The following is a 12,983-nucleotide window of genomic DNA, read 5'->3' on the forward strand; positions in this document are numbered from 1 at the left end:
TGTGCAGAAAGGGAATCCCCAGTAACAAGATCCAAGTCCTCCCCCTCCTCCTGTATCTCCTCACCAGAGTCTGAGAGCAAAGCAGATAATCCACGTTTTTGTGGTCCTGATCTAGAGGGGGGCTGTTGAATACTAGCAGTGAGCTGAGATAACATATCTGACATCATGGATTTTATGGCACCTAGCCAGGAAGGCTCTTGACCCTCCCCCTTCCCGCCCCCTCACTGAGTTGTGAGGACTGGCTGCATTGTTCACATGATATGGAACCAGATGTAGAGGGAGAGAATCTGGTGTGACATACACTGCATAATTGTTGTTTTACCATGTTTACAGTAAAAAACACATACACACAGACAAGTAATATAATAGCAAGCCTGCCTTTACTGTATGTGAGAGGGAGACAAAGAGAAGGGAATAGCACACCCAAGCTAAACAGCCCCAATGAGACTGTAAGCGGTTATATCATGGTGTAACACCAGAGTTTTTGTCCTTTTCAGGACACAGATTGTGTACAGTATCAGCTCTCCCCCTTTGCTACACCCCTGTACCAGTTTTCCTGCGTATCCTGAGTGTCTGGAGGAACTGTGTGTGCCTGCTGCTGCAGCTGTAAGCAGAGGAAGGCGCCAAAACGCTGCTGGCCCCCGCTCTGAGGAAGATCCGCCCCCTGTAATGGCACCGGAGCTTCATAGATATTTATACTGGCAAAGTCTCCATAGAAGTGTTAGTTTTCATTACCGCTGCCAGTGTACACAGGGGGGTTATAGCAGGTCCCTCCCGGGAGGGTCCCGTATGCCGCCCCTGCGTTTGTGCCACACCAAGAACCGGGGGACCCCCCTAGCGGGGCCCCCGGTTTGTACTCACCACTCTTGTCACCTTTGTTAGGGGTGCGCAGTGTGACCTCTAAGGCGCAGTGCCCCGCTGTACAACAACCTCTCAGGACGGTGGTCCTACAGTGGGGAAGCAGCTCTGACGCCTGAAGATACCGGTAACGATCCCCCGCCCCTAACCCCACGGTGCAGGTATGCTGTTGCTCAAATAGCATACCGAAAATAATAAAAATAATAACGTTTTAAAAGAAACTGAAGAAAAGCTCTTTGGAGCTCCAGAGCGTGCATCCTCTCCTGAGGGCACTTTTTTCTAAACTGCCTGTGGGAGGGGACATAGAGGGGAGGAGCCAGCACACCCAGTTGAAGAAATTTAAAGTGCACTGGTTCCTTTGGACCCAGTCTATACCCCCATCGTACTAATTCCCCAAAATCCCTTATGGATGCTAGAGAAAACTACAATTCATATTATCTAGAGAACATGCATAAAAACATAATTAAATATGGATTATATTGTTCTGTTCAAAACTTTTCTAGCAAACACAAATTGTATTTTTAGTAGTATATGATTATACACCATGTAAGATTGTGCTGCAGACATACCATCACTGTTTGTGAGTTGCTTAAGGAAAAAAAAACAAAACAGGTTTTAAATATAATGGCAGAACAGATCTAATAGCTTAACAAATGTGGGCAGTATGGATGTTGTAATGGTTAGCATTACTGCCTCACAGCACGGAGGTCATGGGTTCCATTCCCACCATGGCCCTAACTGGGTGGAATTTGTATATTCTCCATGTGCTTGCGTGCCGTTTCCCCTGGGTACTCCGGTTTCCTCCCACAATCCAAACACATGGTAGGTTAATTGGAACCCAACAAAATTAACCCTAGCGTGAATGTGTCTGTGTGTACATGTGGAAGGGAAAAATAGATTGTAAGCTCCGCTGGGGCAGGGACTGATGTTAATGGCCAAATATTCTCTGTAAAATGCTCGGTATATGTGTGTGCTACATAAATAACTTGCAGTAAATAAATTAAAAAAATGTTTTTGTGAATTTCAATTTAAGTTTTTTTTTTCAAGTAGGACATACAGTAAATGACATCACTCATAGGACTAAATCAGACCCGATTTCAGCAGCAAATTTGTTAGCTAATGGGCAAAACTATGTGCTCTGCAGGTGGGGAAGATATAACATGTGCAGATAGGTAGATTTGGGTGGGTTATATTGTTTCTGTGCAGGGTAAATACTGGCTGCTTTATTATTACACTGCAATTTAGATTTCAGTTTGTACACACCCCACCCAAATCTAACTTACTCTGCACATGTTACACCCGCCCCACCTGCAGTGCACATGGTTTTGCCCATTAGCTAACAAATCTGCTGCTGCGATCAGATCTGAATTAGGCGCATGATATTTAAATGACACAATAATCAAAAGCAGATCACAACAGCATGTGCTAGCTTCTCTTTATCTCACATCAGCCACACTGATACATCTTATTGATCATACAAGGACGAGGAGAGATGAGCAGAGTAAAAGACAGGGGGCAGTACCTGGCGGTGTACGCAAACTCCACTAGCTGCTCTATAATGTCAGGTTCTGCGTCTTTCAGCTCTACTTCGAAGGACTTTGATTCAATCATGTTCGCTGAAAAAAAAAGGAAGATTTAAAAGATTTGCATATGTAAAACAACACTTTTAAATTCATGGGGGAGTCAGAGAATACAATGGGCACTTCAAGTGGGGTTTTTTCAGCAGCAGCTGCTCTTATTTCACAGACCACCAGATGGTATCTTTTCCCAGACTCCTCATGTACAGGGAAAGATTACTATGTACCTCGGTAAATATGCCATGTTATGTTTAATATGACTGGTCAGGAATACAGATAAGGAAGAGGCAGGGCAATGAAAACTGTCATCTATATGACAGATACCACTGCAAAACAAATTCCCGAGAAAGGAAACATTTATTGTACTTGCCAGTGATTGCGGAAAATAATATTTAATATTAGCCCGAATACCTATCAATCCTCTATATACAACTAGTACTGAGGGGAAGCAGTTAGCTTCCCAACACACGGGATCCCGGCGGTCAATATACCAACGGCGGGATCTCGAAGTAGGACGCAATGCCGGCGTGTACATATCGACGCCGTTTGGGATGCCGGCGTCACATTACCAACAGCCGGCATCCCGATCGTCCCAACAGCGGGACGTGCTGGCGTCCTGTTGCAGGGGGAAGGGGGGGGGGGGGGGGGCAGGGGTTAGGTTTAGGCTGGAGAAGGGGCTTAGGGTTAGGAAGCAGGGAAGGGAAGGTTGGGGACCGGGGATGGAAGGTTAGGTTTAGGCAGCAGGGAATGAAGGGTTGGCGTTAGGCACCACCGGGGAGGGTTAGGGTTAGGGACCGGGGACGGAGGGTTAGGCACAAAGAAGCGGAGGTCAGGGTTAAGCACCTAGCGGGGAGGGTTAGGTTTAGGCAGCGAGGAATGGAGGGTTGGGGTTAGGCACCACCGGGGAGGGTTAGGGTTACGCACCACCGGGGAGGGTTAGGGTTACGCACCCACAAGGGAGGGTTAGGGACCAGGGACGGAGGGTTAGGCACAAAGAAGCGGAGGTCAGGGTTAGGCACCTAGCAGGGAGGGTTAGGTTTAGGCAGCAAGGAATGAAGGGTTGGGGTTAGGCACCACCGGGGAGGGTTAGGGTAGGGGGCAGAGGAGGGTTAAAGGGCTTTCTGCTGGACTGTCGGGATTCTGATGGTCGGGATGCCGCTGTCGGTATACTGACAGCCAGCATCCCGTCCATTGGCAAATCATGCTGAACCCGTACTGAGGAGTACCTTACAGCGGGAGGATACTTACTGGTAAACATCAGATTAAAGAAATGACTTGCAGCTGCCAAAACAACGCGGTGAGCTGGGATCTTTCGATCTTGCACCATAAGAATGACGTCACACAAGGTTTTCTACAATGAAAGTACAGATATGCGTGAGTAAAATGTAATAGACAAAAATAAGGAGAAATAAAATACCACCACTGTAAAAAGGACAATGTGAATCCAGAACAATATGGAAGACATACGATAAACAAGTCATGTCCGTTCTGTAACATTTTATAAACCCTAGTAATGATATAACAATGGTCACCAACAGGACTCTATTTGGACCTACGCTCCACCCTAGAAAAGGAAAAAGGACTTTGCCCATCATGATGGACCTCACAGGTTATTACGGAACAATTCAGTTGCATCTGTTGGATGTTGCTTTGACACATTATGATGTCCATAATTGCATTCTTCTGGTTTAATGTGTGTCACCTTAGCATAGAAGATGATACAGTCACCTACTGACAAACAATACCGTCATACTCCATCTCTCTCTCCTGTCCTTTACTACAGAAGAGCACAGGAGGATGGGGGGTGCCAGGGGACACGCTATATGTGACAACAGTGCATCAGGTGTTTGGGAATAGACGGAAACAACAGATCAGGAGAGGAGGGAGACAGAGCAACGGTTGGCAGGCAGTGGCAGTACCAGTCGTCTGGGATGGGAGTAAGGGACAGACATAAGGGGTTCTGGGAATGATGGAGAGCTACATCCAAGGGGAGGTTAGGGCGGAGACCTGAATATCATGAAGTTTAGAGTTGTAAGCTGCAATTGGTTAAATAAACTTTATTTCTGTATCCAGTTTCTACTCTCTTTGTAATCCTTTATTATAAAGATTACAATGCAATGCTGACAATAGCATTGACGAATCATTTAGAACGCAAAACTTTACGATTACCCATTTATGAAACGAGTCAGTAAATAAACATTGTCTCTTGGTGCTGCGTTTCAAAGCGTCAGCAAAAAAATATTTATACATTTGTAGAGTTGACAGACCTGACTGTCCTGATTGAGGTGATCGGTAGAATGCAACCATCCTGCTAGGGAGGGCTTAGGAAACCCGTGACTCTTTGGTTATTGTGGATTTACAGTTTGAGTCTGGCATGCTGTCACTTGTAGTTCTACAGCAGGACTGCTACAATTTGCTGACACCTCTAGCTGTTACTGAACTACACATATCCATGGAGATGAAGCAAAACATAACACATGTGACCAAAAATAAGATTTTACTTACCGGTAAATCTATTTCTCGTAGTCCGTAGTGGATGCTGGTGACTCCGTAAGGACTATGGGGAATAGACGGGCTCTGCAGAAGACAGGGCACTCTAAGAAAGAATCAGGACTACTGGTGTGCATTTCTCCTCCCTCTATGTCCCTCCTCCAGACCTCAGTTAAGGAAACTGTGCCCGGAAGAGCTGACAGTGCAAGGAAAGGATTTTGGAATCCAGGGTAAGACTCATACCAGCCACACCAATCACACCGTATAACTCGTGATAAATTTACCCAGTTAACAGTATGAACAACAACAGAGCATCAGACCAACCTGATGCAACCATAACATAACCCTTATGAAGCAATAACTATATACAAGCATTGCAGAAGAAGTCCGCACTTGGGACGGGCGCCCAGCATCCACTACGGACTACGAGAAATAGATTTACCGGTAAGTAAAATCTTATTTTCTCTAACGTCCTAGTGGATGCTGCGGACTCCGTCAGGACCATGGGGATTATACCAAAGCTCCCAAACGGGCGGGAGAGTGCGGATGACTCTGCAGCACCGAATGAGCAAACACAAGGTCCTCCTCAGCCAGGGTATCAAACTTGTAGAATTTTGCAAACGTGTTTGAACACGACCAAGTAGCTGCTCGGCAAAGCTGTAATGCAGAGACCCCTCGGGCAGCCGCCCAAGAAGAGCCCACCTTCCTTGTGGAATGGGCTTTCACTGATTTTGGATGCGGCAATCCAGCCGCAGAATGAGCCTGCTGAATCGTGTTACAGATCCAGCGAGCAATAGTTTGCTTTGAAGCAGGAGCACCCAGCTTGTTGGATGCATACAGGATAAACAGCGACAGTTTTCCTGACTCCAGCCGTTCTGGCTACATAAACCTTCAAAGCCCTGACTACATCTAGTAACTTAGAATCATCCAAGTCACGAGTAGCCGCAGGCACCACAATAGGTTGGTTCAAATGAAAAGATGACACCACTTTCGGCAGAAATTGCGGACGAGTCCGTAATTCTGCCCTGTCCATATGGAAGACCAGATAGGGGCTTTTACATGACAAAGCCGCCAATTCTGACACACGCCTAGCCGAAGCCAAGGCCAATAGCATGACCACTTTCCACGTGAGATATTTTAACTCCACGGTCTTAAGTGGCTCAAACCACTGAGATTTCAGGAAACTCAACACCACGTTAAGATCCCAAGGTGCCACTGGTGGCACAAAAGGGGGCTGAATATGCAGCACTCCCTTTACAAACGTCTGAACCTCAGGAAGAGAAGCCAGTTCCTTTTGAAAGAAAATGGATAGGGCCGAAATCTGGACTTTTATGGATCCTAATTTTAAGCCCATAGTCACTCCCGAATGTAGGAAGTGAAGGAAACGGCCCAGCTGGAATTCCTCCGTAGGGGCATTCCTGGCCTCACACCAAGCAACATATTTTCGCCATATACGGTGATAATGCTTAGCCGTCACGTCCTTCCTAGCCTTTATTAGCGTAGTAATAACCTCATCCGGAATGCCTTTTTCTGCTAGGATCCGGCGTTCAACCGCCATGCCGTCAAACGCAGCCGCGGTAAGTCTTGGAACAGACAGGGTCCCTGTTGCAACAGATCCTGTCTGAGAGGCAGAGGGCATGGGTCCTCTGTGAGCATTTCTTGCAATTCCGGATACCAAGTCCTCCTTGGCCAAACCGGAACAATGAGTATTGTTCTCACTCCTTTTTTTCTTACGATTCTCAGCACCTTGGGTATGAGAGGAAGAGGAGGAAACACATAAACCGACTGGAACACCCATGGTGTCACTAGTGCGTCCACAGCTATCGCCTGAGGGTCTCTTGACCTGGCGCAATACATTTGTAGCTTTTTGTTGAGGCAGGATGCCATCATGTCCACCTGTGGCAGTTCCCAACGACTTGTAACTGTGTGAAGACTTCTTAATGAAGTCCCCACTCTCCCGGGTAGAGGTTGTGCCTGCTGAGGAAGTCTGCTTCCCAGTTGTCCACTCCCGGAATGAACACTGCTAACAGTGCTTTTATGTGATTCTCCGCCCCGCAAAGAATTCTGGTGGCTTCCGCCATCGCCACCCTGCTCCTTGTGCCGCCTTGGCGGTTTACATGAGCTACTGCGGTGATGTTGTCTGCCTATATCAGCACCGGTTGGTAGCGAAGCGGAGGCTCCGCTTGACTTAGGGCGTTGTATATGGCCCTTAGTTCCAGGATATTGATGTGCAGACAAGTCTCCTGACTTGACCACAGACCCTGGAAATTTCTTCCCTGTGTGACTGCCGCCCCCCCCCCCCCCCCCCCTCGGAGGCTTGCATCCGTGGTCACCAAAACCCAGTCCGGAATGCCGAACCTGCGACCCTCGATAAGGTGAGCGCTCTGCAGCCACCACAAAAGAGACTCCCTGGCCCTGGGGGATAGGGTGATCAGCCGCTGCATCTGAAGATGCGATCCGGACCACCTGTCCAACAGATCCCACTGAAAGGTCCTCGCATGGAACCTGCCGAAGGGAATGGCTTTGTATGACGCCACCATCTTTCCCAGGACTCGCGTGCATTGATGCACCAACACCTGTTTTGGTTTTAAGAGGCCTCTGACCAGAGTCACGAGCTCCTGAGCCTTCTCCGCCGGGAGAAAAACCTTCTTCTGGTCTGTGTCCAGAATCATGCCCAAGAAGGGCAGACGCGTCGTAGGAATCAGCTGCGACTTTGGAATATTCAGAATCCAGCCGTGCTGTTGCAACACCTCCCGGGAGTGTGCTACGCTGATCAGCAACTGCTCTCTGGACCTCGCCTTTATGAGGAGATCGTCCAAGTATGGGATAATTGTAACTCCTTGCTTTTGCAGAAGCACCATCATTTCTGCAATTACCTTGGTAAATATTCTCGGTGCCGTGGACAGACCAAACGGCAACGTCTGGAATGGGTAATGACAATCCTGTACCACAAATCTGAGGTACGCCTGATGAGGTGGATAAATGGGGACATGAAGGTATGCATCTTTTATGTCCAGAGACACCATATAATCCCCCCCTTCCAGGCTTGCGATGACCGCTCTGAGCGATTCCATCTTGAACTTGAACCTTTTCAGGTATATGCTCAGGGATTTTAAATTCAATATGGGTCTGACCGAACCGTCCGGTTTCGGTACTACAAACATGGTCGAATAATAACCCTTTCCTTGTTGAAGGAGGGGAACCTTGACCACCACCTGCTGAAGATACAATTTATGAATTGCAGTTAACCCTGTTTCCCTCTCGTGGGGGGAAGCCGCCGGCAGGGCCTTCGGTGAGGGGGCATCTTCTCAAAGTCCAGCTTGCATCCCTGAGACACAATATCTATTGCCCAGGGACCTAACAGGGAGTGAACCCACTTGTGGCTGAACTTAGGCAGGCGTGCCCCCACCGGGCCTAGCTCCGCCTGTGGAGCCCCAGCGACATGCGGTGGATTTTTGTAGAGGCCGGGGAGGACTTCTGTTCCTGGGACCTAGCTGTGTTGTGCAGCTTCTTTCCTCTGCCCCCGCCTCTGGCAAGAAAGGACGCACCTCGGACTTTCTTGTTTCTTTGTTCTAAAGGCTGCATTTGATAATGTCGTGCTTTCCTAGGCTGTGCAGGAATATAAGGCAAAACAACAGAATTACCAGCTATAGCTGTGGAGGCCAGGTCCGAGAACCCTTCTCCACACAATCCTCAGCCTTCCATATGCCTCTTAAGTCGGCATCATCTGTCCATTGCATATTCTACAGGACACGTCAAGCAGAAATCGACATAGCTTTGTCTCTAGGACCCAGTATACTCATGTCTCTTTGGGCATGTTTTATATTATATTTATATATATATATATATATATATATATATATACATACATACATACTAGGGTCTCAACCTCTGTTGATAAGGTACCTGTCCACGCTGCCCCAGCGCTATAAACCCATGCCGACACAATCGCCGGTCTGAGTAGTGTACCGTGACACCCTAGGGGAAGATTCCCATCGTATCCTGGCCCTAGTGGGGAAAGGATACTGCCTGAGAATTCTTTGTGGGAAACTGTAGTCTCTTGTCTGGAGATTCCCGCTCTTTTTCCTCATGAGAGGAGGGAAATTTACCTCAGCTTTCTTCCCCTTAAACATGTGTACCCTTGTGTCAGGGACAGATGAATCATCAGTGATATGCAAATCATCTTTTATTACAATAATCATATATTGAATACTTTTCTGCCATTTTGGCTGTAACTTTGCATTATCGTAGTCGACACTGGAGTCAAACTCTGTGTCAATATCAGTGTTTATTATTTTGGATAGTGAGCATTGTGAGACTCTGAAGGTCTCTGCGCCATAGGGACAGACATGGGTAGATTTCCTGTCTGTTCTCTAATCTTTTGTGCAATAAATTCACCTCAGCACTTAATTACACATATCCAACAGGTGTCGGCGTTGTCGACGGAGACACCCTCACATACACATATTTGCTCTCTCTCCTCTCTAAGGGGGGCCTTTTACCTCAGACATGTCGACACACACGTACCGACACACCACACACACAGGGGATGCTCTATTTGAAGACAGTTCCCCCACAAGGCCCTTTGGAGAGACAGAGAGAGAGTATGCTAGCACACACCCCAGCGCTATATGACCCAGGAATCACACAGTAACGTAGTGTTAACCCAGTAGCTGCTGTATATATTGTTTTTACGCCAAATTTATGTGCCCCCCCTCTCTTTTCACCCTCTTCTATCGTGCTTCTGCAGGGGAGAACCTGGGGAGCTTCCTCTCAGCGGAGCTGTGGAGAGAAAATGGCGCTGGTGAGTGCTGAGGAAGAAGCCCCGCCCCCTCAGCGGCGGGCTTCTGTCCCGCGATTTTGTGAAAAATAATGGCGGGGGCTCATGCATATATACAGTGCCCAGCTATATATATGCTCTATTTTGCCAGGAGGCACTCAATTGCTGCCCAGGGCGCCCCCTTCCCCCCCTGCGCCCTGCACCCTACAGTGACCGGAGTGTGTGGGTTAGTGTGGGAGCAATGGCGCACAGCTGCAGTGCTGTGCACTACCTCATATGAAGACAGGAGTCTTCTGCCGCCGATTTTGATGTCTTCTTGCTTCACTCGCCGGCTTCTGTCTTCTGGCTCTGCGAGGGGGACGGCGGCGCGGCTCCGGGAACGGACGACCAAGGGTGAGTTCCTGTGTTCGATCCCTCTGGAGCTAATGGTGTCCAGTAGCCTAAGAAGCGCAACCTATCCGCAGTTAGTAGGTTTGCTTCTCTCCCCTCAGTCCCACGTAGCAGAGAGTCTGTTGCCAGCAGATCTCTCTGAAAATAAAAAAAAATCCTAATAAAATACTTTCTTATTAGCAAGCTCAGGAGAGCTCACTAAAGTGCACCCAGCTCTGACCGGGCACAGATTCTAACTGAGGTCTGGAGGAGGGACATAGAGGGAGGAGCCAGTGCACACCAGTAGTCCTAATTCTTTCTTAGAGTGCCCTGTCTCCTGCGGAGCCCGTCTATTCCACATGGTCCTTATGGAGTCCCCAGCATCCACTAGGACGTTAGAGAAAACAGGAGGTATTTCCCTAGTCACAGAGCAGACATGAGTGTCACTCTAGGGGCAGGGGCAGGATTAGTGAGGAGGGCATATTTACATTTTAAAAGGCGAAATGTTAGATGTGATGTATTGCTACAGCTATAGTGCTACATCACGTCTAACATTTTGGCCTCCAAATGTAATTATGCCCTCTTCACTGATCAGCACCCTGAAACTAGAGTGACACTAGACAATCATGTGCCAGGCAGCATGGCACTGAAAGGGCAGTCAGCCTGGCACAGACAAGGAACAGCAGGGTGTCAGGAATCATGGTACAGATAGGACACTGCAGAATGTTAGGCAGCCTGGCACACACAGGGCACAGCATGCAAGTCTGGTACAGATAATGCAAAACGGGGTGCCCAACAGCCTGACAAGGCACAGCAGGGTGTCAGGCTGCCTGGCACACACAGGGCACGGTGGGGTGTCAGGCTGCCTGGCAAACACAGGGCACGGCGGGGTGTCAGGCTGCCTGGCAAACACAGGGCACGGCAGGGTGTCAGGCTGCCTGGCACACACAGGGCACGGCAGGGTGTCAGGCTGCCTGGCACACACAGGGCACAGCAGGGTGTCAGGCAGCCTGGCACACACAGGGCACAGCAGGGTGACAGGCTGCCTGGCACACACAGGGCACAGCAGGGTGACAGGATGCCTGGCATACACAGGGTACAGCGAGGCATCAGGCTACCTGGACACACAGAGCACAGCGGGGTGTCCGGCAGCCGGGCACAGCGGAGTGTCTGGCAGCCGGGCACAGCGGGGTGTCCGGCAGCTGGGCAGTGGGGTGTCAGGCAGCCGGGCACTCACAGGGCACGGCGGGGTGTCAAGCAGCCTGGCACAGACAAGGCACGGCGGGATGTCAAGCTGCCTGGCACACACAGGGCACGGCGGGGTGTCAAGCTGCCTGGCACACACAGGGCACGGCGGGGTGTCAAGCTGCCTGGCACACACAGGGCACGGCGGGGTGTCAGGCTGCCTGGCACACACAGGGCACGGCGGGGTGTCAGGCTGCCTGGCACACACAGGGCACGGCGGGGTGTCAGGCTGCCTGGCACACACAGGGCACGGCGGGGTGTCAGGCTGCCTGGCACACACAGAGCACAGCGGGGTGTCAGGCTGCCTGGCACAGCGGGGTGTCACAGGGCACAGCAGGGTGTCAGGCAGCCTGGCACAGACAGGGCACAGCGGGGTGTCAGGTAGCCTGGCACACACAGGGCACGGCGGGGTGTCAGGCTGCCTGGCACACACAGGGCACAGCGGGGTGACAGGCTGCCTGGCACACACAGGGCACAGCGGGGTGACAGGCTGCCTGGCACACACAGGGTACAGCGAGGCATCAGGCTGCCTGGCACACACAGGGTACAGCGAGGCATCAGGCTGCCTGGACCACACAGAGCACAGCGGGGTGTCCGGCAGCCGGGCACAGCGGGGTGTCACAGGGCACAGCAGGGTATCAGGCAGCCTGGCACAGACAGGGCACAGCGGGGTGTCAGGCAGCCTGGCACACACAGGGCACAGCAGGGTGACAGGCTGCCTGGCACACACAGGGTACAGCGAGGCATCAGGCTGCCTGGCACACACAGGGCACAGTGGGGTGTCAGGCAGTCGGGCACAGCGGGGTGTCAGACAGCCTGGCACAGACAGCGGGATACCTGGCAGGGGGCTGTTACCTGTTTGCGCATGATGTTCATCACTCCCATGAAACTCGCCAGCAGTTTGGCTTCCTCCCGGGCAGCGAATTTCTTCTCGGTTTTCTTCTTGTTGGGGTTTTTCTCCACACCCTGCGCAGCCATCCTTCTCCGGGGCCGCCCGCCCCGTCCCCCGGTCCCCTCCGGCCCCTGTCACGGCTCCCAACCCAGAGACACAGCGGCCCCAGGCCGCCACTAACAACAACAACAACAACAAGGCAGCGGTGTGCGGAAAGTGACTGGGCCGGGGTAACTCAGGCTGCAGGCCGGGTCCGCGACACTATTGGCTACCGATGACGAGGCCTCAGTACACAGCCGCTGCGATTGGTGCAGAATTGTGCCCCAGCCCCTCCGGGGATGACATCATCACCTCAGCCCGAGTCCGACCGCCGCCGCTGCCTGAACCTCAAAGTCCGGACTCCGGTACCTGGCGGGGTTCTGGAGCGGAGGCGAGCCGGTCACTGCTGGCGGGATAGCTACCTCTGGTGGCCGGAGGTGGCGGGCCAATCACCGGCCATAGCAGCATAGTCACCTCTAGTGGCCGGAGGTGGGCAGGTCACTGGGCATGGGGGGTCTATGTACTAAGCCTTGGGGAGAGGTAAATTGGATGGAGATAAACTAACAACCAATCAGCTCCGGTCATTTTTTAAAACACGGCCTGTTTTATGACAGGAGTTGGAGGCTGGTACTTTATCTCTCTCCTACAAGGATAATCAATTTGGGCCGAAGCTGGCGGGTGATAAGTATCGCCGCAGGGGGCTATTTAATTGGCCCGGATAAGCCGGCGCGTG

At 50.8% G+C, this 12,983-nt stretch overlaps 1 protein-coding gene across 1 annotated transcript in view; it reads right to left on the reverse strand.

Annotated features, from left to right (window-relative positions):
* KLHL7 (kelch like family member 7) overlaps window positions 1-12,669 on the reverse strand; it is a 71,563-nt gene extending 58,894 nt beyond the window's left edge. The window contains exons 1-3 of the mRNA XM_063921717.1: window positions 12,175-12,669; window positions 3,684-3,786; window positions 2,381-2,474 (exon numbers count right to left, since the gene is read on the reverse strand). Of these exons, the coding sequence (XP_063777787.1) occupies window positions 2,381-2,474; window positions 3,684-3,786; window positions 12,175-12,297 (320 nt within the window). The 5' untranslated portion in view covers window positions 12,298-12,669. The remainder of the gene's footprint in view (window positions 1-2,380; window positions 2,475-3,683; window positions 3,787-12,174) is intronic.
* Window positions 12,670-12,983: the final 314 nt, after the last annotated feature.

This window comes from Pseudophryne corroboree, chromosome 5 (genome assembly GCF_028390025.1).
Source record: "Pseudophryne corroboree isolate aPseCor3 chromosome 5, aPseCor3.hap2, whole genome shotgun sequence".
Taxonomy (NCBI): domain Eukaryota; kingdom Metazoa; phylum Chordata; class Amphibia; order Anura; family Myobatrachidae; genus Pseudophryne; species Pseudophryne corroboree.